This window comes from Rattus norvegicus, chromosome 6, assembly GCF_021556685.1.
Source record: "Rattus norvegicus strain SHRSP/BbbUtx chromosome 6, alternate assembly SHRSP_T2T, whole genome shotgun sequence".
Taxonomy (NCBI): Eukaryota; Metazoa; Chordata; class Mammalia; order Rodentia; family Muridae; genus Rattus; species Rattus norvegicus.
Genome location: NC_141539.1, coordinates 113,055,823 through 113,078,518, shown reverse-complemented (window position 1 = coordinate 113,078,518; position 22,696 = coordinate 113,055,823). Strand labels below are relative to the sequence as shown.

General features: G+C 40.8%; 1 protein-coding gene across 2 annotated transcripts in view; it reads left to right on the top strand.

The window, feature by feature from the left end:
- Positions 1–22,696, top strand: part of Sptlc2 (serine palmitoyltransferase, long chain base subunit 2) — an 82,884-nt gene that overhangs the window by 51,326 nt on the left and 8,862 nt on the right. For both annotated transcript variants that reach the window (XM_087554122.1, NM_001037097.3), the window contains 2 exon segments: positions 3,079–3,205; positions 22,295–22,430. In XM_087554122.1, coding sequence (XP_087410248.1) covers positions 3,079–3,205; positions 22,295–22,430 — 263 coding nt within the window.

The following is a 22,696-nucleotide window of genomic DNA, read 5'->3' as shown; positions in this document are numbered from 1 at the left end:
TAACCGCTAATGGGTACACTGTTTCCTTGTAGGGTGAAGAAATGTTCTACAGTTAGGTAGTAGTAAAGATAGCACAGTTCTGACTATGGCAAAAGCCACTGGATTGTATCCTTTACAAAGGCGACTGTGATGGAATTTGGCTTATGAGCCAGGCCTGTAGCTCAGTAGTAAAGAACTGACCCAGCATGTGTGCTGCCCTCAGTTTGACTCTCAGTATCACAAACAGAAAAGAAGAAAAATGAGCTATAACATCATTAAGAAATGTATATCAAGCACCACACAGAGTAGGAACTCATAATTTCTTCTTAAAACTAAACAATTGGAGCTTTAAAGAGTAATCACTCCCAGTGTGTACAGTGGGAAGCCCAGGGCTACCACCACACCTGGCAAGGGACAGAACTGCGTTTGCCTTTGCTCCCAGCAGATGCATGTTCAGCATTAGCTCCCAGCAGCAACAACAGCTAGAGCATCTTTTCAAGTTAACATAAGACTATAGTTAGAAGATCCTGAAATTTATAACACAATAGAAATGGCAGTAGGGAAAGAGATTTAGTATAATTGATTTTTCTGTGTTTGTTGGTTCTTCATGGGTTTATGCTAAAAATAGTTAAACATTTTCCCCCAAAGGGATCAAAAGCTGCCAGTGGTTTGGTTCTCTGTCAGCAGTACAGCCCAGAACAATGATCTGAGGATCTTTGCACCACCCCTCTGTAAGTGCAAGCTTCAGAAGGATATGCAGTGCTAATAATGACAAAACCATCAAGCAAGAAGCAAGAAGCTGTGTACTCATTGAAAATAGTGTTTATCTGTAAGAGGTGCAGTGTTTTGAAGACATGTAATATCAGCTAGTTCCTCCACGTGAAGCTCACTGATGATTACAGTGGGTTTCATTCAATTCAAACCCCTTTTTATTCTTACAAGAATTTCATGAGGGCTTCCTGGGCAAGGGTGTGTACATCCAGAATTTCCAAGGAGAAAAAGGAATTTTGTAGTACAGTTTTTTCTCTTAAGTTTTTACTTATGTATATACTTTATTTTTATCATTCTTAGCTCATTATACCTTTTTTGTCCATTTCTATTCCCACTGATTTCCCACAGTTTTCCTAAATGGGTTATGGGTCACATAAATTCTGCCGACAGTTACTTGTTTTCTATGCACTCACCAGAGTTGGACAATGAGGCAGTCAGATCAAACCCTGAGAATTCTGATGTGTGAGCTAGATGCGGCAGGTATGGACCAGTGTACAGGAAAGATGGTGCCACTGCAAAGGAAGCCACACAGAGAGGAAACTGTGACCCCATACCAGGGTCTGTCCTTCTTTGATGCCAGGCTGTTGAATCACCGGTATTTGGTGATTTACTTATTAAACTAGTTGGATCACCTCAGAAGCAGGTTTTTCTAATTAGCTTTGAAACAGACTTCACACAGTCCTTCTGTGAAGACTTACTCAGGAAGTTTTGCAAGTCTGTAAGTCAGGAAAATGTGTGACCACCTTGTTTGTTGGTCAGAGTGCAGCACTTAACCTCTTGATCCTCCTGCCCCCTCCTTCTACAGGCTAGGATTGGGTTGCATGTGCCATCTCCCCTGTCAGAGTTCTAAATATCACACCATGCTTTATTTGACTCCGAAAGTTGAAGGCCAAAATGCTACATTTGATAATTGTAATTTCAGTTTTTCTGCTTTTTCTAAAAACCAAAGAAAAGTTTAAAAAAAAATGAAGAAACAGCACTAAACGAAAAGACCCATGGAGAAATGTGGTGACTGCTTTCTAGATGTTGACAGTGAGGGCTGTTGCAAAGAGGAATATTATTCTAGGGACAGTGCTGACTCATACATCATTATATGAAGGCGTCCAGTAACTTTCATCAGTGCTCTCTTCTGGATTTAGATGTCTGTGCCACTCTTGCTGTGAATTGTGTGTAGAAAAGCCCTTTACTATATGAAGTGTTACATAACACTTGTGAGCACTGCGTTTGGTTTGTACATGGTGTGCGTCTGCAGGCATCATTTATACTCCTCACAGAAAACACTTCCACTCTCATTAGGCAGGGCCTCGGCCTGTGATTGTTGTGTCATTCTGGATATGCACAGTCCTCACCCGGCTTGTTGTAGTAAATTCTGCTAAGTTGTACATCATTACATTGTGTGACCTTTCCTGGGAAGACATGAACAGATGTCTGTTCATTCCAGATAGGACACTGATGACAGACGAAAGATGTGTCTAGTAAGTGATGACTTGTTGTCAGTTGCTTCTAATCAGGCTTGGTAGATTTTATTGTGCATTTTTACCTTTTTGTTAATGGATTTTTACCTTTTTGTTAATGAGACAAAGCTTACTTTGGGAGTTAAATGATTCTTTTTAAAATGATATATTGATGTGAATTAAAGATAAGTAATATAAGGTGTCATTTCAGAATTGGTATAAGGTATTTGTGCTTTGGGATACAATTGGGAGCAAATTAGAAGCAACTGCCTATTTTGATACATCAACAGCTCTCGCCCCTCTTCACTAAAGACATTTGCCATTTTATAGCCCAGAATAGCCTTAGGTTTGCAGTCTTCCTGCTTCATCTTCCCAGAGACTAGGGTTATAGGCTTATACCACTACACCCAGTAGTATACCGGATTCTTGTTATGCATATTTTATTTAAAGATTTAAATGAGGATCTGGAGAGTTGGCTTAGTAGCTAAGAGCTGTTCACACCTGAGCAGCCACCTGCCAAATGTGTGCTGCATCACTGAGTGGTGCACTCCCAGCCTAGGAAATTGTTATTTATGAATATGACAGGCAATATGTGTATAGGGTGAGACACAAATGACACTTAGAAGTAAATCATTGTCGGTCAAAAAATAAGTTAGTACTTTCTTAATTCGTCTTTGAATTAACCCTGGGCTTTGTCCTGTTTCTGCATCCTTGTTGGCCAGCTGTGTGTGAGCTTTGATGGTGTTAGCTGACCTTGAGTTTCAGCTTAGCACCCTACACCAGGCTGTTGAAGGGAAGGATTCATTAACACCCAGAAGGAGGGCAGTTACACACCTGTAGAAACGTCCTCTAAATGCCGCGTCTGCTTCTGCAGGAGCTGATAGACTACCTACGCACACATTCTCACAGTGCTGTGTACGCCACGTCAATGTCACCACCTGTGATGGAGCAGATCATCACCTCCATGAAGTGCATCATGGGGCAGGATGGCACCAGTCTTGGTAAGTCTTTTTCAGGAAGCATTTCCTTGGCTTAGGAAAAACCTTAGCAGGCAGTTGTGCTGCTTTGGTTGAGGTTTTTCCCTAAATAAGGACTCAGGCTTCCAACAGGGCAGCACTGTCATAGATGCTTTTCAATGTGTTCAATAACTTTGATAACTGTACTGACTCCCTCGTGCAGAATTCCCTCCCTCCCTCCCTCCCTCCCTCCCTCCCTCCCTCCCTCCCTCCCTCTCTCCCTTCCTTCCTTCCTTCCTTCCTTCCCTTATTTCTTTATAGGCAGAGTTTCTGCATGTATGGCTATCCTGGGATTCTGTGTAGACCTAGCTGGCATTGAGCTCACAGCCTCTGCTTCCCAAGTGCTGGGATTAATGGTGTGTACCACATGCCTGAGTTACACATGATGAGACCTTTCTTGTTGTCCTACTGTGCTTTTAACTTTAGGACATTTGCCTTCAGAGTCACACGTTTTATGTGGAAATATAATTCACTACATAGTAATGTATGTCTTCAGTAGCATGTTTCCAGAATAAATGTCTTTGATTTCAAACCTTTTTAAAGTTTCTGATTTAATGAACAATACATAATAAAGGTCATCATAAGTCTATTTTTGTTGTTGTTGGGACGTGCATCCAAAGAGATGCAGGTACACAAATGAAATCAAAGTAAAAGATGTTGCCTTGTTTATTACTTTGTATCACCAGAGGGCAGTGTTGACCAGTTACTATGAAAAGAAGGTAATTGAGTCTTTGGTTTTCTTTTTTACTTTTAAAAGTCTTTGTTAATGGTGGGATGTGGGACATTGTGATACAAGACTATAATCATAGCACTCCAGAAATAGAAAATTATTCAAGGTCACCCTTAGCTATATATCTTGAAGCCAGCCTGTACTATTAGAGACCCTAGCTCATCAACAACAACAAAAAAAAGACAATAACAAAGTTTTCTATTAGCTGTATGATGTGTACTTAATTTAACTTGTTCTCTTGCTGCTTCTGAGGCATTGTGGATATGCGGATTTTACATCCTCGGCCTTGGGCTCTTCTTGGCACTATGGATGGACATGTATAGTACATAGCACTATGGATGGACATGTATAGTACATGGCACTATAATAGACATGTATAGTACATGGCACTATAATGGACATGTATAGTACATGGCACTATAGATGAACATGTATACTACATGGCACGAGTTAAGTAGTCTGTTTGGTTTTAACTAAGACTTTTCTGAAACCCAAACTTACTTTATATCTGTTCCCATCTGTCAAAGATCCTTGTTATCTCTATGAAGAGACTTTGGGAAATATTGTTATCAGCTTCAGTTTTATGCATTTTTGCCTGTTCAGGAAGAAAGTATTAATGTTGCGCAGAATAGGAGCCATGGCAACTGCCTCCTGAGTTCACAATCACATAGATGTATTGCCTCTCTTCCGGATGTGAGGGAGTATGTTTGGACATGAGATACACATGCATTCAGAGACAGACAGTAGAGTGACCTTACTAGTTTGTTATACAGATTATTTAGTTTGGTGCATAGGTTTAGACTAAGAAAAAGCTAACAGCTATCAATATCAACATTGGTCATTTCTTAGCCTAGAGCTGTATGATGAAGAACTTATGAATAAGTGACTTATTTGTACTCATGGAAAGTGTCAGATGAGAAAATAAAATATGGTAGTCAGGCCAAGTGTTGAATTAGCATTGCTTTTCCAGGTTCTGCCTCTCCAGCCACATCAAAGCTTAGTGGTGTGGCATCTGTGTAAGGCTCACAATTTCTGTGGGTTTGGAGGTCAGTCAGGGCACAACAAAGATGGCTTATTTTTACTTCACAGGTCTGGGACCAGATTAGAAGATTAGAACAACTTGGGTGGTTGGGGACTGGGATCATCTGTCAGCTTCTTCACTGAGTGTTGGACGGCTTTGCTGTATTTGCTGAGTAACTTGAAATTTTTGAGTTAACTGAATCAAACCCACTGTTATGAGCTTTGCTTGGATATCACCAAAGTTGATGGTAGCTGGGCCTAAGTCTGAGGAGGAGGCTATAGAGAGTATATGTGACACATTTCAGCCCTGCCTTAAAAGACTTGTCTGCTTAAGTTGCTAAAATATATTGTGCTACCAGGTGGTGATGGCGCATGTCTTTAAACCCAGCACTCAGGAGTCAGAGGCAGGTGGACTAGGACAGTCTGGTCCTCAGAGTGAGTTCCAAGACAGCCAGGGTTATACAGAGAAACCCTGTCTCGAAAAGCAGCAACAAAAAATGTGTTGTGCTGTATTATTACAGTATTTCACATGTCCCGTGGTTTACCCATGAAGATAGCAGAGGAGCTTCAGTACAAAGGCAGTCTTTCCTACACTCACAGGAAATGCCTCATGAGGGTCTGTTGACCCAGTGCTGTACAAGTGAGAGGAGTGTATACTGTACAGTCATTGGAAAGTCTATTTGGTATTCTCGGTTCTGCAGGGCTGAGAGCAGGTAGATAGTCGTGTGAGTACCTAATAGTGTTTAAACAGTTTTCAGGGTAGGGAAATATGGAATGAGTCAGGGACATTCTATTACACTTGTAGGAACAGACCAGATTCCACTAATAAGGACTGTCCCTATCGTTTGTGTTTTTAAATGTTACACGAGTCAGTCATGTTGTATGCGCCTTAGTACAGTTCGCTGTGTTTATTGCACTGTGAGTTCCCTGTGTTGCAGGTGATCCTCTCAGTCTCTTGTTTGCAGTTTTACAGTATTCCAGAGTATAAGGGCAGTCTTCTGTTGATGGATGTTTAGGTTATTAGCTGTTTTGGGCTGTCACTAGAACCACAGAGTGATCTGTGTGTGTCTCTGCTCTGTGCTTGCAAGGTTACCTTGGATACCTTTCAGTGAGGTTGGCAGATATCTCTACAGTCTTCTAAATTCTTTCCCCAGCCAAACATACTACCAGATGCCAATGATCCCAGTACGTGGAAGACTAAGGCGGGATGATTACTGCAGGTTTGAGGCCAGCCTGGGCCAGGTAGTGAGACTAAACAAAACAACAGTAAATTCCCCAGGGCTTCAATATACTCTCCCACTATTGTTACTATACTTAATTAAAAAAAAAAAAAAAAGTTGAGTCTGGAGAGATGGCTCAGCAGTTAAGAGCACTGACTGCTCTTCCAGAGGTCCTGAGTTCAATTCCCAGCAACCACATGGTGGCTCACAACCATCTGTAATGGGATCTGATGCCTTCTTCTGGTGTGTCTGAAAAAAGTAACAGTGTACTCATATAAATAAAATAAATAAATGTTTTTTTAAAAAGTCTACACAAAATTTGACATTTATGTTTTTAAATTTATGAAGGTATCTAGCTACAAGAAGAATTAGAAATAGTAATGTCATGCAAATTAGTGGTGAATCACAGAGAAAACATGCTCTAGAAAGACTATGTTCTAGGCTTCCTTTCCCAGACTTCACTGAGGAATGATGGAACAAGACAAAGAGTTTAACATTGTGCAGCTTAAAACCAGGAAAGGCAGACAGCCCAGCACTGCTTCCTGGGAGAAGGTGGCGGGGGAGGGAGCATTTTTATTTCTATTAAAGTTGCATGTTACTATGTGAATGTATTGGGGTGTTTTGTTTATTTTTTTAGTAGAGCTTCAAAATTATTCATTAAGCATATTAAATCCTGCTTAAAATGAGATTCAAAGTGAGATAGTCTGTGCTGCTGTTAGGAGAAGAGCACTGCTCAGAAAGCTGCAGCCAGCCAGGGAGGATGAGCTACCTTTCTGCTCACTTTCGCAGCTCCCGTTTCCTTCCTCCTGGACAGCCCTTCCCGAATCCCCTAGAATTACTGTCATTTTTGTAATTGGAAATCGTGCTGTTAGTGACTCTCTTCCAGTGGCAATATCAAGTCAGAACAGGAGAGTAGAGGAGACCCAGGAAATTCTGAAAAGCCCACCAAATTTTGGAGAGCTAGCTTGCCCTTCATGCATCACTGACCATATTCTGTAGTGGATTTTAGATCCAAGAGCTTTTTATGAATCAAAATATCCATGAAAATCAACTAAGATTTTTAGTTTAGTTTATAAAAATTCCAGAACTGCAGTTGGATAAAAAATGATGTAATGTTTTGTGTACAGTATTTTGTGTGTGTTGTTGGATGCAAATCATCATGGTCACATCAAAGACAGAGTGAGTCGGATATATACATTTAGTAAGTGGCTTTTAGAGTGATTGCACAAGTCATTTTCCACATAGAAAACTTCACTGCACTTCACTTCTAAAGAACCTATGTAAATTCTGTTACTAGTGTAGAACTTATGTAGGTTGAAGTTTAATTAAACTTAGGTTTGGCCCATTTGAATTAACTCAGCAATAGACTTGCTAATGAGGTATTAAATGATGCAGGGAACTGTCAACAACTAATTTAGGAGATGGAAACTACTCTGCTTTGAAGAAGCATTGATATGATCTTGTAGAGAACTGTGCACTACTCAAGACTTTCCACCCACCCCAACACTGCCTTTCAAGCACAGGAAGGATCGCTTTCTGCTTTTTTCCTTTATTGTTGTGTTTTAATGGAGATTGTTTAGAAACTCATCCAGATCAGTGGAGGAGAAGAGGTAATGAGCAAAGTGCAGTGATTAGAAAAGAAGGAAAAAGGCAGAGCGAATTTTCTGGTGAACAGTTTCATCCCTACCTTGCACATTTGAGCAGTTACTCCAGTGCTGAGCTCTAGGCCAGACCCCCTGTCCTGTGACTTAGTGCCTAGAGCACTGCTGTCAAGACATGTTTGTGTCAGCATTTATCAGGGACCAACTCTGTGCTGGAGTTGAACAAGATGTGCTCTGTGCCTTTGAAAACAGCCATGCAGAGTGGCTGGGTGAGATGCCTGGGAAGAACTAGTCTCCATCACGGAAGCTGGAAGCTTTCTCCTTGGTTCACCTTGCTCCTTTCTTAATTCCCTCCCTGCTTTCTCTGCCTGCCACACCACATCCTCCATGAAATTTAATTTATCTTAACTTAAATTATCTGAAGCAAACCCAGATCTAACCTGCTTAAGCACACTTAAGTGAGCTCCTTCTTTCCCCTACCCCCATGGGGTCTCTTGTCACTTAACAAAAATTAAAGGAAAAATTCCTCTTATAAATTAGCTGCTTCTTCTTCATTGTCTAACACAAAGGCCTTTTAACCATTTGCTTTAACTTTTTAAAATCAGTAAGCATTAAAACGGCTTTACAGGTGAGGAGATGGAGCTCACATGTAGGGCAAGTTCTCTCTCTACCTTGTTTCCAAGTCCGATGTGGCTTTTTTCAGTCTATCTGCTTCTACTTCTGACCATATTTAATGTTTTATTAAAGCAAACTGTTTTACACTTGATCTTAGCCAAAATTTGGCCGAGAAGCGATAAAGCAAACTGTTTTATGACCTATTTCTAATTTTCTTATTCTGTTCAGCTAATTTTCTACAAAACACCCAATTTTCCTAGTGAATGCTCAGCCTGACAAATGACAGTGACAGGTGAGGGTGGGGGCATTTGACTGCCTCCTTCCTCCCTCTGACTCAGCAACCACTTTACCAAGAGCTCTTCCTTCTTCCACTCTCATCTCCTTTTTAAAAATCCAAACGTAAATAGCAGGTTTTTTAATAAGGAACTTCTATTTGGTTCTTCCTTCAGTCAGTTTGAAGCTGGCTATTAAGATGCTTTGAGCCGGATACTTTGAACAGATGTACCCTTGGCCATTAAATGGAACATTGTTCTTAGTAAAAAACCTAAATAAGGCATTTGGGTTCCCCTGGAGTAGGAAAGGAACCCTGAATCAGAGGCCTGCAAACCTATAGTGAGATTTATTTAAAGATTTTTTTTCCCCTACAATTTTTATGTCCATTTATTTGAGCTAACACATAGTTTTACTTTCTTTCATGTTGGTTTTGTGACTGCGGTGGCCTAGTCTGTGTTGAAGAACACATCTAACTTTGCACACCACAACATGACTGACATCGCTTCTTTCCCCCAGAATTGTTTGTAGGGGTGGGGTTTTGTCTAGAAGAGTTGGTCACAGCAGCCCTTCTTCTTTACGAGTCTGTTGTTACACAACTCCTTTGTATATGCCAGTGACAAGACACAGAGACCAGTTATTCTCTGACAGCTCACCACCCAGAGATAAGAATATGTCCAAGGATTGATTTTATATCATTTGATTTCTCATTCTCTAAATGTTTGATCTGTATGTTCCTGTCATCTATATTCACAGTTCCACATTGATAAAGAAGAAACTTTGTCAATGATGCTTTTACTTTTAAAGTTTGTACCTCTGGGTGATGAACCCAGGCCTGGCACATAGTAAACCATCTATCCGCCTCTAAGCTCCACCTCCAGCTCCATAATGTTTCTTTAATATAGTAAAGCAAGAGAGACTTCGTAGGTACAGAGACCGATAGCTACAGAGAGGCCTTGCCCTAAGTAAGAGCAATTAATTGAGTTTAGTTCTGACTCCAACCAGGAAATACAGGAATTTGCTGTTAAAGAACAGAGTTTGAGCCAGTGGAGAGGAGCTATCAGGGTAAGGGGCTCTTTACCTTCAGAGTCTTTGCTGAAGGCAGACAGCAATAAGACACCACAGTCGGGATTTTCTCTAATCTGATTTGGCAGGATTCTCACCCAAATCTGCTTACACGAGAGGTATCTTAACATGGCAGTGTTTGACCTTGTTCATAGGCTCATGGCATTTTAAAGAACACTTCAGTCTGAAAGCAAGCTAGCATTTAGAAGATTTAACATGTTATTTATTTAGATTTTAAAGCCTGTTTACATCAGAGGGAACCAAAACTAAAGACATTGGTTACTGTAAAAGAAAAAAATACATTGGAGGGCAAGAATGAGATGTTGGTGATAAAGCTAAGCTCCAGTTTTCATCATTTTCTGAGACCTAACTGCCGATGGCCCCTGACTCCTTGCACGGGGGTGGGGATGGTGGGGGTCAGAAGTCAGCTGGGGAAGAAGGATTGTGGATTCAGACCTGAGGTCAGAATTGGTGAGGTTGCTTGGAATTGATGTTTTGTTTTCCTTTTCTGTTTTGATTACTCATATTGTTATAGCCTGTTAATTGGAAATTCCAGAGTTTTAGTAAATAACATACAAATGGCTTTGACCACAGTAGAATGTTTTCTTTAATGTTCATTATTTGTAACATTATTTAACTGCCTTGTCTTCTGACTCGGGAACTACTTTCTTAAACTCAAGCCAGCCTTTTCCAGTACTTGCTTATTTGCTACCCTGTGGGACTGGAGGTGGACCACACTGCATAACATACAGTAGGCAATCCCTCATCCCTTTGGTTCTGTCTAAAGTAGCAGTGCTATCTGTGTTCTATCTCCGACAGAGGGACTAATCTGTCCTGGACGAGGGAAGTAACTGAGTGGTTAGAATGCTTGTCTACCGTGCTAAAGGTCCTTAGTCTGAAGGTGAGAAGACAGGAAGGGAGAAGGGGAGGGGCTCAATCCTGAATGACTTGGCACCCTTTAAAATTTTGTTCTTTATTTTTTTTCAAAGGCTCTTGGCCTCTTTTCTTCCTTTTGTTCAAGGCCCTGTGTTACTGACTGTGCATTAGCAACCATTCTGCTAAACTTTTGATTATATTGAATCAACAACGTTAAGCCCTTGCCCCTGCTGCTTGTTGCACAGCCTGTGGCAGTCCTCAGGAAATCCTATTTTTTGGCATTGAAACGAATTAAAGGATTAAGCCACTACAAGGGAGGGGGTGATAAACTCTGTTTGTGGGAGGAATTTCCCGGCCAGTGTTTGCAAAAGCTGCTCTCCTTCTTATATGTAGATAAAAACCACGGGGCTGCTTTGCTACAGGCTCTCGGGGCATGGAGAGGCAGGCCTGTCTGCTTTGATGTCCTTGAGTCTGGCAGTGGCCCTAGCTGAGCACTTGGATGCTTGATATCCAGTCTAGCAAAATAGGGGCTCACAGTTGATGAACCTGGTTCCCACCCTGTTACCCCAACTGTTAACTCTTGTTTCCTGGAAGCCTTTACAAATACCCTTTTTTACAAGCTGCTTCACACAGAGACACTACAGTATTTATAAAAAGTCTGTTGGGGGTGCATTTATTTCCTTTCCTTTGGGGCTCTTAAGTAACAAAGTTTTGTGGTATTTTTTTCCTTTGTGCTGTTTATATGAAACTTAAGAGAAATGTGCTATACTGTGTCATGCATTTTAATTAACATTTCTTTTGGTTTTGTTTTTCATGGGGTTTTGAGATTCTCCATCTTTCTCTGAGTCAGAAAATCATCAGGACAGAGTTCAGTTACCATTAATTACAATTTGGTTTTAAAGTCTCATTGATTTTTTTTTCTTTACATGTTCTATCCTTGCCTACCTCCTTCTCCCGCCCACTTGCTGCTTTATGATACTTTTAAATGTGATGATCTGGAGTTCAGTCTAAGTCTGCAGGCTTAAAGGCCACGTGAGTTGTGTGCTCACTGACAGTGGTTTCCCAGCTTTCACCTTCTGTGGACACTATGTGGCTCTCTGTATCCTGTGTGGGCACCTGTGACAGTGTGGATAAAATCTGCTGACCCAGAAAGACTGTTAAGTTTTAAGCCTGTTCTACAAAGTTCATAGCTAAATGTGAAAATTAATTCATCTAAATGTGAAAATTATGGAAGTTCCTTGAAGTTTAATCTTTACATTATCAATATATTTCTGATGACATGGAAGTGAACTTCAGCCTAACAATGAGATTCATAAAATAGGCAGGAATTTTACTAATAAGCATCAAATGTTCGCGATCACCACAGAAAAGATTTTACGGTTGTGGTTGGTGTTGCTTTAGTCCTCGTTCAGCTTTTAACACCCACTCCAACACACACCTATTCTTGTAGGAATATATACAGATCATGGCCAAAAGATTGTTTTTTTTTTTTTTTTCCGGAGCTGGGGACCGAACCCAGGACCTTGCGCTTGCTAGGCAAGCGCTCTACCACTGAGCTAAATCCCCAACCCCAAGATTGGTTTTTGATGTTCTCAATTTTGCTGCTGTTCTTGGTAATTTCTTGTGTGTGTATGGAAGCACAGTGTTGGTCCTTGCCTTCTTGTTTCAGACAGGGTCTCCCCATTGTGTGTACTTGGTTACTTGCCTGTGAGCTTTCAGGGCACTGTTTCTCACTGTAGGAGCTGGGGTACAGACATGAGGTATGCTCAGACAGCAGACCCCATCCCCATTCTCACCTGCTTGCCATTCTAAGCGCTCACATTTGTAAAGGCAGCTACCTTATGTGGGTTATTATTACCAGGTGATATTAGTCCCAATAAATAAAGGGGACTAGTTGCACTTGCCAGTAGAAAGGTGGCAAAACTAAGGGTAAATGTGAATTTTGTTTATAAACTGTGAGTCAGAGTAACGGGTGAGTGAAATAGTAAGTGTGCATTTTTTTTTCTTTTTTTCTTTTCTTTTTTTTTTTTGGAGCTGGGGACCGAACCCAGGGCCTTGCACTTGCTAGGGACGTGCTCTACCAGTGAATGTGCATTTTAAGGTGACTGTGGCTGCGTGTTACACATAAGATTGTGCCCAAGAGCTACACAACTCATCTGATTTGAGTTCAGTCTCCCAAAACCTCTTTGTGAAAGCAAAACAATGGCTCCGCTGACTACCACATGCGCCTTTTGTGTCCTCACACACACACACATACTGAACTGTAAAAAAGAAAACAAAAGTGTACCAGTGAACTAGAAACAGGGAAGAGCCTCCAGATGATGGCAAGTAAGCGGAAATCTTAAGAGAGAGGGAGGGGGACTGTATCTAGTGAGTAGTACGATATATTGTTGTTGTTTAAATACATTATTTTTATGTGCATTAATGTGTGCCATGGTACCTCTGTAGGATGAACTTTAAATGTGGAAGCCTTTTCTAACCCAGCTGGCTCCCAAATAATTGAGACAGAGACATGGATTTCTTTAGCAGGCTTTAGGCACAATAACTGAGCAGAGAGTCCTCTGTGGTATCTACCTAGTCTCCAGCCAGACGGCCCAACTTACTTACATAACTTGCTCTGCTGTAACCCTCTGTCATTATGGAGAACTCCCTGGGCGGCTCCTCCTCATGCCCCACCTCTTGGCGACCATGTTTTTCTTCCTTTACCTTGAGGCCCTTCTTTTCCTGGACCCCCACCTGCCTCATCAGTATCTCCTTCTACTTGGCTCTTCTCTCTGGAATCCTTGGCTGGGATCAGAGGTCCAACCTTCCTCTCTACACTGCCCAGTCATTGGCTAGTCAGAAATAATTGGGGAGCATTCTTTATACCACATTTATTCAGTATTCATAACAGTGCCTGTGTCCTGACTGTAACTATAACTCAGGGCACAGAAATCAGTGTCTGAATATACAGTGCTCAAGATCAGTGCCCAACAGCACCCATGTGGAGGTTAGAGGCCAACTTTTGACAGTTAAATTCTCTCATGTGGGTTCCATCATAGAACTCAGGTATCATCAGGCCTAGTGGCAAGCACCTTTATGTGCTGAGCTATCCCACCAGCCTCGGGACATGTTCCGAAGTTTTGCTTCCCAACCATACAGTGTCATCTGAGTGTTCTCAGTGAGATTCTTAACTCTTACTTGATGAGCTTAAAGTTGGGGGAAGGTCTCAGCATACCCCAGGCTAGCCCTTAAGGAGAGTCTCCGTACAGGCTTTCACTGCTATACCTGGCTTGAGCACTTTTTCTATAGTTAATGTTATTTAATTTTATGACACATTTCATTACATAACAAAAATAATCTGAAGTAGAACATATTTTATGTATTTTATTGAGCCTCTTATAAACACAAATGTCTGTGTGTAAAGGAGTTAACAAGTATAGTGGGAATCAAAATTAAGTAGGTTTTCTCCAAGTGCCAGAAAAATCTCAAAGACTGGATAGTTGTTACTTTTGTTGTCAAATCTAAATGTTCAATTGCCTGGCCCTGGTACAACTCAGACATACCTTACACTGACTTCCTATTTGGGTATCCATGCTCACAGACATAAAATTTACCATTTTAAAACAGCAGTTAAATAGATTCAGGTATTCCCAAGAAGCCATTATATTGCCCTTATCACCATATTTGATATTTAGATTGCAGATTCCAGTCATTCTAGAGAGCTTTTTTTCTTACTCCTTCAAACACTGTTTCAGGAGAACTTTTGTTAGTCTAAGAGTACGTGTTCAGTTTTGCTTTAAGCTGTTAAATCCCCAGTTGACTTTTTCATTGAACACAAAGTCTTTCCATTCCATGCCTTAGTAGTACAGAGGTGTCATTGAACTTTTTCTTTGCTGAATAGTCTTGTATTCTATTGCACTCGACTCTTTTCAGGTGTACTATCCCCTCACTCTCCCCAAAGGCAGTCAGAATCACATGCGTTAATTACCAATTCTTTATGCTAGCCATCCATGACCTTTTCTCCCTGCAGAATTTACAGAAGAAGCACACAACAGTGAAATATCTGAGGAAGCTGTCATGGGAGTGGAAGTAGACAGATGACGTATAAAAGAGAAATATTTTGATAGGCACTGTCATCTGATCTGTGTCATTCACAGGATTATTTGGAAAAAGAGAGGAAGGGCTGATCCTTTATGTTTTGATTTCCTGTCTCAAGGACAAGGGCTTTACGTCTCAAGCACTGTTTTCATAACATAATTCCTGTCTTACAAATCCTAGGAACACCCAGTGGCAAAGACTTCAGTTGTCCTTCCCTCCGCTTTATCTTAAGCAACAAAGGCATCTGTTTTGTCAGGGTGTGTTTTTTGTTTGTTTTTGCAATTTATAAAAGAATAATAACTGGCTGTGATTAAGATTATGAGTAGAGAGATGAGAGAATTAGCCTCAATTCCAGGTGTTGTTTTTAGCTTCAGGTGATTTTCCAAGTATTTATTTGGTGGTTATTAATTTTATTACTGAAGTGGACATTCATGTAGTCAAGTGCACAGATCTTAGGTGTACTGTCCATGAGGAAATATCTTGTAACTACCATCCAGTTCACAGGGTGCCATTCCTTGTCCCATTCCTCCGTGCTGTTTTGGTTTTTGTTTTGTTTGTTTGTTTCTAAGACAGGGTTCTTCTATGTAGACCAGACTGGCTATGAACTCAAGAGTTCTGCCTGCCTCTGCCTTCCCAGTGCTGGGATAAAAGGTTTGTGCACCACATCCAAAATCTTACTTTTGAAGCTGCAGACTCAAACACATGTTCTTTGTTATGGCATAATTTACATAAAAATGTAAACTGAAATTTTCTGCTTTTTCAGCAGGTGACCCCTGGGTTAAAGCAGAATTAAAGTTAGGAATCAAGTTATTTTGACAGCTAGTGCTTTATACATAGGAGTCTTGGAAAGTTTATAGGTATCTGCGTCGGCCTACAGTATCAGTCCAAGAGACCTTCAGAGTTTCTGTTAGTACTGATACAGAGCTTTATGTTTGGGGGTTCTGAGTAGCCCTGGATGTCCTGGAATTTGTTCTGTAGACCAGGCTGGCCTCAAACTAGATCTGCCTGCCTCTGCCTCCCCAATGCTGGGATTAAAGGCTATGCTAACACCACCTGGCAAGAGCTTTGTATATATGTTTCATTGAGAATCTCTGGCCGTCTGTTGTAGGCAGTTGTCTGTCCATGAGGGCCTTGAAGTTTCTGTGAGTGCCAATAGAGAGCTTCCTTACAACTGAAGATGACATCATTAAAGAGTCCCAAGAAACCAGGAGTAGGACTGTTTATCAGAATTTTTTTTTAAGTGAATAAAATATACTTGATACAGCTTCAAGATATAGCTTGGAGCCTGGGAAATGTCTGAGCGGGTAAAAAAGCTAGCCTGCAAGATCCACTGAAAATGCCATTGCCTTCTATGGAGGTATTGGCCAGAGCTCAAGGCTTAGCACAGTAGCAGAAACAAAAGAGACCTCATGAAGATGGAAGGCCAAAAGTGACTCCTGAAAACTGTCCTCTGACACACACACCACACACCTCAATAACTATTTAAGAAATAAAAATAACTAAATTAATCTGACCATGGTTTCTAAAGATCATCTTCTGGGGCTGGGATTGTAGCACAATGTTAGAGAGCTGTCTGCCTATGTGAAATCCTAGCTAGGTCTGAACCTGAATCTCTAGCTTCAATCCCAGCACGGGGGAAAAAAACAAAAAACAAACAAACAAAAAAAAAAAACAAATCACAGTAGTAATTTCAGGATTTCAAGATGGTTAGCAGATAAAAATACTTATCATGAAGCCTATTGTTATAAGTTTTGTCCTTAGACCCCACATAAAGTAGGAAAGAACCAACTCAACAATGTCTCTGGACTGTGTCCATAAATAAATAAACAAACAAACAAATAGATAAATAAATGAAAAATTTTTAACTTTTTTTAATGTCATTGAGGGATGGACATAATCATATTTAATTGTATTCATATATATCAAGTATATCTTAAGTACTTTCTTAAGTACTTTAAGTACTTTCTTAAGTACTTAAGAAAGTGACCCTTTGGGGCTGGGGATTTAGCTCAGTGGTAGAGCGCTTACCTAGGAAGCGCAAGGCCCTGGGTTCGGTCCCCAGCTCCGAAAAAAAGAACCAAAAAAAAAAAAAAAAGAAAGTGACCCTTTCTTAAATAAAAATATATTTCCTCCAGGAAAAAAAATTGTTTGGAAAATAGGAAGAATTCAGACCTCTTAGGGCTCTCCGTGTCACTGTCTTAAAATTATCTTGTATGTGTCTATGAGGATATGCTGTGTGAGTTTGGGGGCCTGAGGCATCAGAGGCCATCAGATACCCTGGGGTTGGAGATACAGGTAGTTTTGAGTTGCATGACCTGGGAGCTGGGGACCCAACTTGCGTCCTCTGTTAGGAGCAGCAAGTACTCAACCACTGAGCTGTCTCTCCAGGCCTGCATCTGTGTTCTCTCTGAGACAACAAGGGTTAAGAATTAGGTATAAAATATATCTGTGCTGGAAGTCCATGTTTATTTGAGCCTGTCTTAAATAATTTGCTCAAACTTCAGGGAGGAAACTCTTGAGAACTAAGCTAACAGATTGGATGGAATGGCCTTAAATTCTTGCAATAGCTGGTGTCTTATGCTTGTTAGAATTCAGTGCATTGAACCGGTAATGTGATGGCAGCTTAATGACTTCCTTTGATAAATCTTTTCATTTTTGTTTTTAAGGATAAAATCAGACTATTTCAGGGTGGGTGCAGTGTACGTTTCTGTAATCCTATTACTGAGGAGGCAGAAGCAGAAGATTTCAAGTTTACGGCCAGTCTGAGGATGGTGGCAAGTTCCAGACCAGTCTGGCTGAATGTAATAAGGTGTGGCTCACAGCCCACAATCCTCCAGCCTGGAACTCCAGAGTTCTGGGATTACAGGTGTATGCTACTATACCTGATTTTTAAAGAATTGGGGATTGAACCCATGTTCTCAGTGTATGCTTGGAAAGTGCTCTACCACTGAACTATATCCCCAGCCAGATAATTCTCTTTATATAAAAAAGAACCTTTTGGCTACCATAATGAAAAATATACTCTCAACTCCTTGCTTATACCAACACACAAAATTTTGGTATAACCTCACTGTGGAATACTGTTCAACAACAATAAAACTACTGATAGTTCTTTATTTTCTTAGAATGACCACACAACAAAAGAATTTATTGGCAGACGTATATTGGTTATCTTTTTTGAGGCTGTGACCAAAATACCTGATATAAACAATTGAAGAGAGAAAGAATTCTCAAGTGGATAGTAAAGGGGGGGTCAGGCATCCAGTATAAGGCATGCCCTATGACTTAGTTTCTCCAACTAGGTCTCACCTCCTCTAAAATTTCCATCATCTCTTAAAATAGCACCATCAGCTGGGGGCCAGCATACAAAGCCATGATTGTGGGGACATTTCATATTCAAACCTTAATAAAGGGCTGATTGATTGGTGATAGGGCTACTAGGTCTGTGTTACATAATTTTAAAAAAAAAGATTTGTCTATATATATAGACAAATATGTCAACTCAATTTTAAGCTAGTTATAATGAAGTATCATTTACACACAATAATAAAATTCACCAACTTTAAGTATTTATTTCTTTTTTTTTTTTTTTTTCCGAGCTGGGGACCGAACCCAGGGCTTTGCGCTTCCTAGGTAAGCGCTCCACCACTGAGCTAAATCCCCAGCCCCTTAAGTACTTATTTCTACAAATTTGTATAAACACAGAAGTCTTACAATCAGAATACTGAATATTTTCATCATCTTCCAAAACTCTCCCATGACCCCTGGCTGACCAAGCCAGCCCAGTCAACAGGGTCTGAAGGGAAGGAGTGAGGATTAAAAAGAAAATGACAATTAGACAACACTCTTAACACCCAGTTCTGAAGCTGAAGCAGGTTTTTTTCCCCAGTCTGCTTTTATATCATTCTAGGTACAGAGAATATGGTCAGTCCTAAGGCATAAACAGAGTAGTCAAGGAACAAACAAAGGTCCCATGATTACTGTACTGAGTCTGAACAAAGCCCATCAAGATACAGAGAACACATTCCTCAGCTGTATTCATGTTGGGCCTGCTTTCTTGTCCTAGTCCAATGTCGAATTCCTGCCAAATTCCTAGAAGGCTGCCCCAAAAGCTCTCCACGGGCTGTCTGTCCATCCCCACTTGTCCTTTATACAGCATGCAGTCTGATTTCTGTCTTCATCTAGCATACTTCGCAGATCAAGATTGTGGTAGATTTTGTTTGTTCCTTTTAAAAAATATTTTCTATTCTTACTATAGTTTTGGGGTTGTTTGGTTGGTTGGTTGTTTTTGCCTTTGTTTTCTCTTTGAGCAAGGGTTTCACTGTGGGGCCCACACTGGTCTAGACATTGCCATCCCCTGGTCTTAGTGTCAGGCATCACTACCATTTTGGACCTACACATTATAACTTTAATAGCATCTTAGCATCTTTGTTTGCTAATACTCTTGTCACTTTTGGTCTGTTTTTGTTTTCTGACTTCCCCCTTAGTCATACGGGCATATTATCTAGCCTGTCTGTTGCCCTGCGGTTTTCTTGGTTGAGGTAATCTTTACCAATTGGGTATTCTATTTGTTGTATTCCCTTCAGTATCACTGAAACTTGCTCTGAGAATCAAGTCCTTTTGAGACTTGCTTTTGAGGTTTGTTAAAGTATATCAAGACTTAATTTTTTGTTTTTGGTTTTTCAAGACAGCGTTTCTCTGTATAATGGTTCTGTCTTGGAACTTGCTCTGTAGTTGAGGCTGGAGCTGGCCTCTTTCAGAGATCTCTGCTCGCCTCAGCCTCCAGAGTGCTAGGATTAAAGGGATAAGCCACCATACCAAGCTCATTAATTTAGTTCTACTAAAGTGACATTCTTCTGTAGGCTATTGTGTGCATTGTACCGTCTTTCCATTTTGGTGGGTGAGTAACTAACTTATTGTGAGCTCTCTTCAAGTGCCAGGAGTTGTTAGGGCTACTGCCTTCTGGGGGAATTTCCCAGTCCTTGGTAGTTTCATCTCATGCATGTGCAGTTCTGGTGTTGCCAAAGCTCACTTCCCTCCCCTTCTACCTACTGTCCAGCAAAGTCCTACTCAGTGTGACCTCTCCAATTCTGATTTCAACTGACAAGATTAGGTCCACCTTCTCTGTGTAGCAGCCTGGAACTTGCCTCTAAGTATTACCTGAAGGTTCACTCTGCTCCCATCTCTGAAGCAGCATTTTTCAACTCTTCTTGTTGCCCTGTGTCTGACAGCCATTGTGTTTTGTCCAGCTTTCTATCAAAGGAAGATAAATCTTGTCCCAGTGTTAAGGCAAGGGTGGAAGTAGAAGTCACCTCTAAAAGTGAAGGAAGGATGTAGTTCATTTGGTTAAATGCTTGCCCTATTTGATGCCTAGCACGTCATTAGACCTGGCATGGTGGCACACATGTAAACTCAGAGGCGGAATGGGGAAGATCAGAAATTTGAGGTCATTTTTATGATACTTGGAATATATGTATAATGAATGTATGTATATTGAATGAGAATGGCCCCAAAAGGCTCATATATTTGCATGCCTAGTGTCCCGTTTGATGACTGAGAAAGATTTGGTGTGACCTTGAGGAAGTGTGTCTCTGGGGCTGGGCTTCAAGGCTTCAAAAAGCCCAAGACGTTAAAGCTCTCCGCTATTGTTCCAACAGCATACCTGCCTCTCCATGATCCCTGCCATGATGAGAAAGGGCTAGAGCTCTACAAGTGTAAGCAAGCCCCGGCGAAATGCTTTCTTTTTAGCTAAGCCTTTAATCCCAGCACTCAGAAGGCAGAGGCAGGCAGATCTCATGAGTTTGAGGCTAGCCTGGTCTATAGAGCGAGTTCCTGGATGGCCAGGAATACGCAGAAATATCATCTTTTTTTTTTTTTTTTTTTTTTTTTTTGTTCTTTTTTTCGGAGCTGGGGACCGAACCCAGGGCCTTGTGCTTCCTAGGCAAGCGCTCTACCACTGAGCTAAATCCCCAACCAGAAATATCATCTTAATCCCCCACCCCACATGCAAAAATAAAGAGTTGCCTTACTCAGGGTGCAGACTCATGACAACAGTAAAAACCGAACTAAAGCATGAAATCATGCCTCAAAATTTTTTTCAGCCAATCAGTAAAGTTTTTAAAAGGTAGAACAAGCATCTTATTCATATTGCAAGAAATTAGGAGAACCCAGTTCCTGGAATGCTTATAACACACCTATTATTATATACTCTTGTTCTTTGTAAGGTACATGTGTAACTTAACTAGTGTTCCTTAGTGTTCAGGGTGATTAGTTCAATCCAAAGTTCAGTGTTTTTCTCTGATCAACTTGAAATTATTATATATAAAGGATATTCATTTGGGGCAATGTATGTCCAGCTTATCTAGTGTAGTTTTCCACGAGTGGTAGATATGTCGGTGTTTTAACTCTAAGGACATTGAGTTACCTGTGCATCTTATTGGTTGATAAACTGTATCATCCTTGAATTCTAACATGAAAAAATTACTCCAGCCTTCTCTTACTTATCAATATTTTTGACTGTGAAGAACAACATTTTCTTAGTATTCTGCAAGTTAATCTTTCAAAACTATTGTCTTGTTTGGCCATTTGATTATAATGTAATGTCAGCACCTCACCAATTATTTATTCAATTAGAAATTAGAAGCCATATTTTAATCCCACTAGAGGTAGAGGTCAGCGGATCTCTTGAGTTTGAGGACATTCAGAGCTACATAGCAAAACCAAAACCAACCAACTAAAACAAAACAAACGTGTTTTAGAGAGTAGCTAGATGGGTTTTGTACTAGATAGGCTCTTGCTATCTGGTAAAGGTTTTAAGGAGATAGCAATACAAAGTGACTCAAAATTTGAGGTCTGACTAGCAATGTCAGTGTTCAGATTTGTGAAAGCATTTGCACCATGGCTGCCTGAAATGATGCTGATGTTGGGAGGCCCAGATTCTATTTTTGGCAGTGCCTCTTCATACTTGGTGGCAGTTAGCGAGCTACCGCCTCTCTGAGTGTCTCCTAATGTGTAGAATGGTGTGATATGTGTCCTGCATTGAGGGTGTGTACAATGAGGCGCTGTGACTGAGAGAGATGCTAGAATGGCACCTAAAGGTAGTTTGTTTCTGTAGTGCCTATGTTAGGCAAGTTCTCTACCGCTGAGCCACATTTTCAGCCCGTGGCCATTAAACTTTATTTTGTAAATTACTATAAAATTTGCTGTCAGGTCGGGGCTGTGGCAGATTTAGTGGTATAGTGCTTGCTTAGCATGCATGAGATCCTAGGTTTGATTCCTCAGCACCAAAACAAAATGCATTCTGTTATCAGCAGCTCAAGTGATGACAAGCCACAGGATGCAGAGGAAGCACATTTCTGCTTATATTCCATACAGGTTGGTGTGCAGACTGCTTTGGAAGAAAGGAGTATGGCAGCACATGCCTGTGATCCCAGCACTTAGGAAACTGAGGCAAGAATTCCAAGAGTTCAAGGACATCCTGGACTATACAGTAAAAGTTACCTGAAAACAAGAATAACAGACCTAATGAGATAAGAAGAAGGCAGGGAAAATAGTTTTTTTTTCTTCTATTCCTTAATATTATTTTGGCCTTTTCTAGGCAAAGAATGTATCCAGCAGTTGGCTGAGAACACCAGGTATTTCAGGAGACGCCTGAAGGAAATGGGTTTCATCATCTATGGCAATGAAGACTCCCCGGTGGTGCCTTTGATGCTCTACATGCCGGCCAAAATTGGGTACATTGTGTAGAAGGTCATAAACCAGTCTGTGGTTAGACAGGATATATTGGGGCTGGAGTGGGGGAAAAGTTGACATTCCTATGTTGCTACGTGGACAGGATTTTTTTTTTTTTCTGTCCCTTGCAAGCCTTTTTGAAAGAAAATGTTACTATGTAGCCCTGGCTGGCCAGGAACTCACTCTATTGAGCTTTGCCTCCCAAGTGCTGAGATTAAAGGTGCTACTCCCATACCTGCCATGGACAGGGTCTGTTTTATTCCCACAC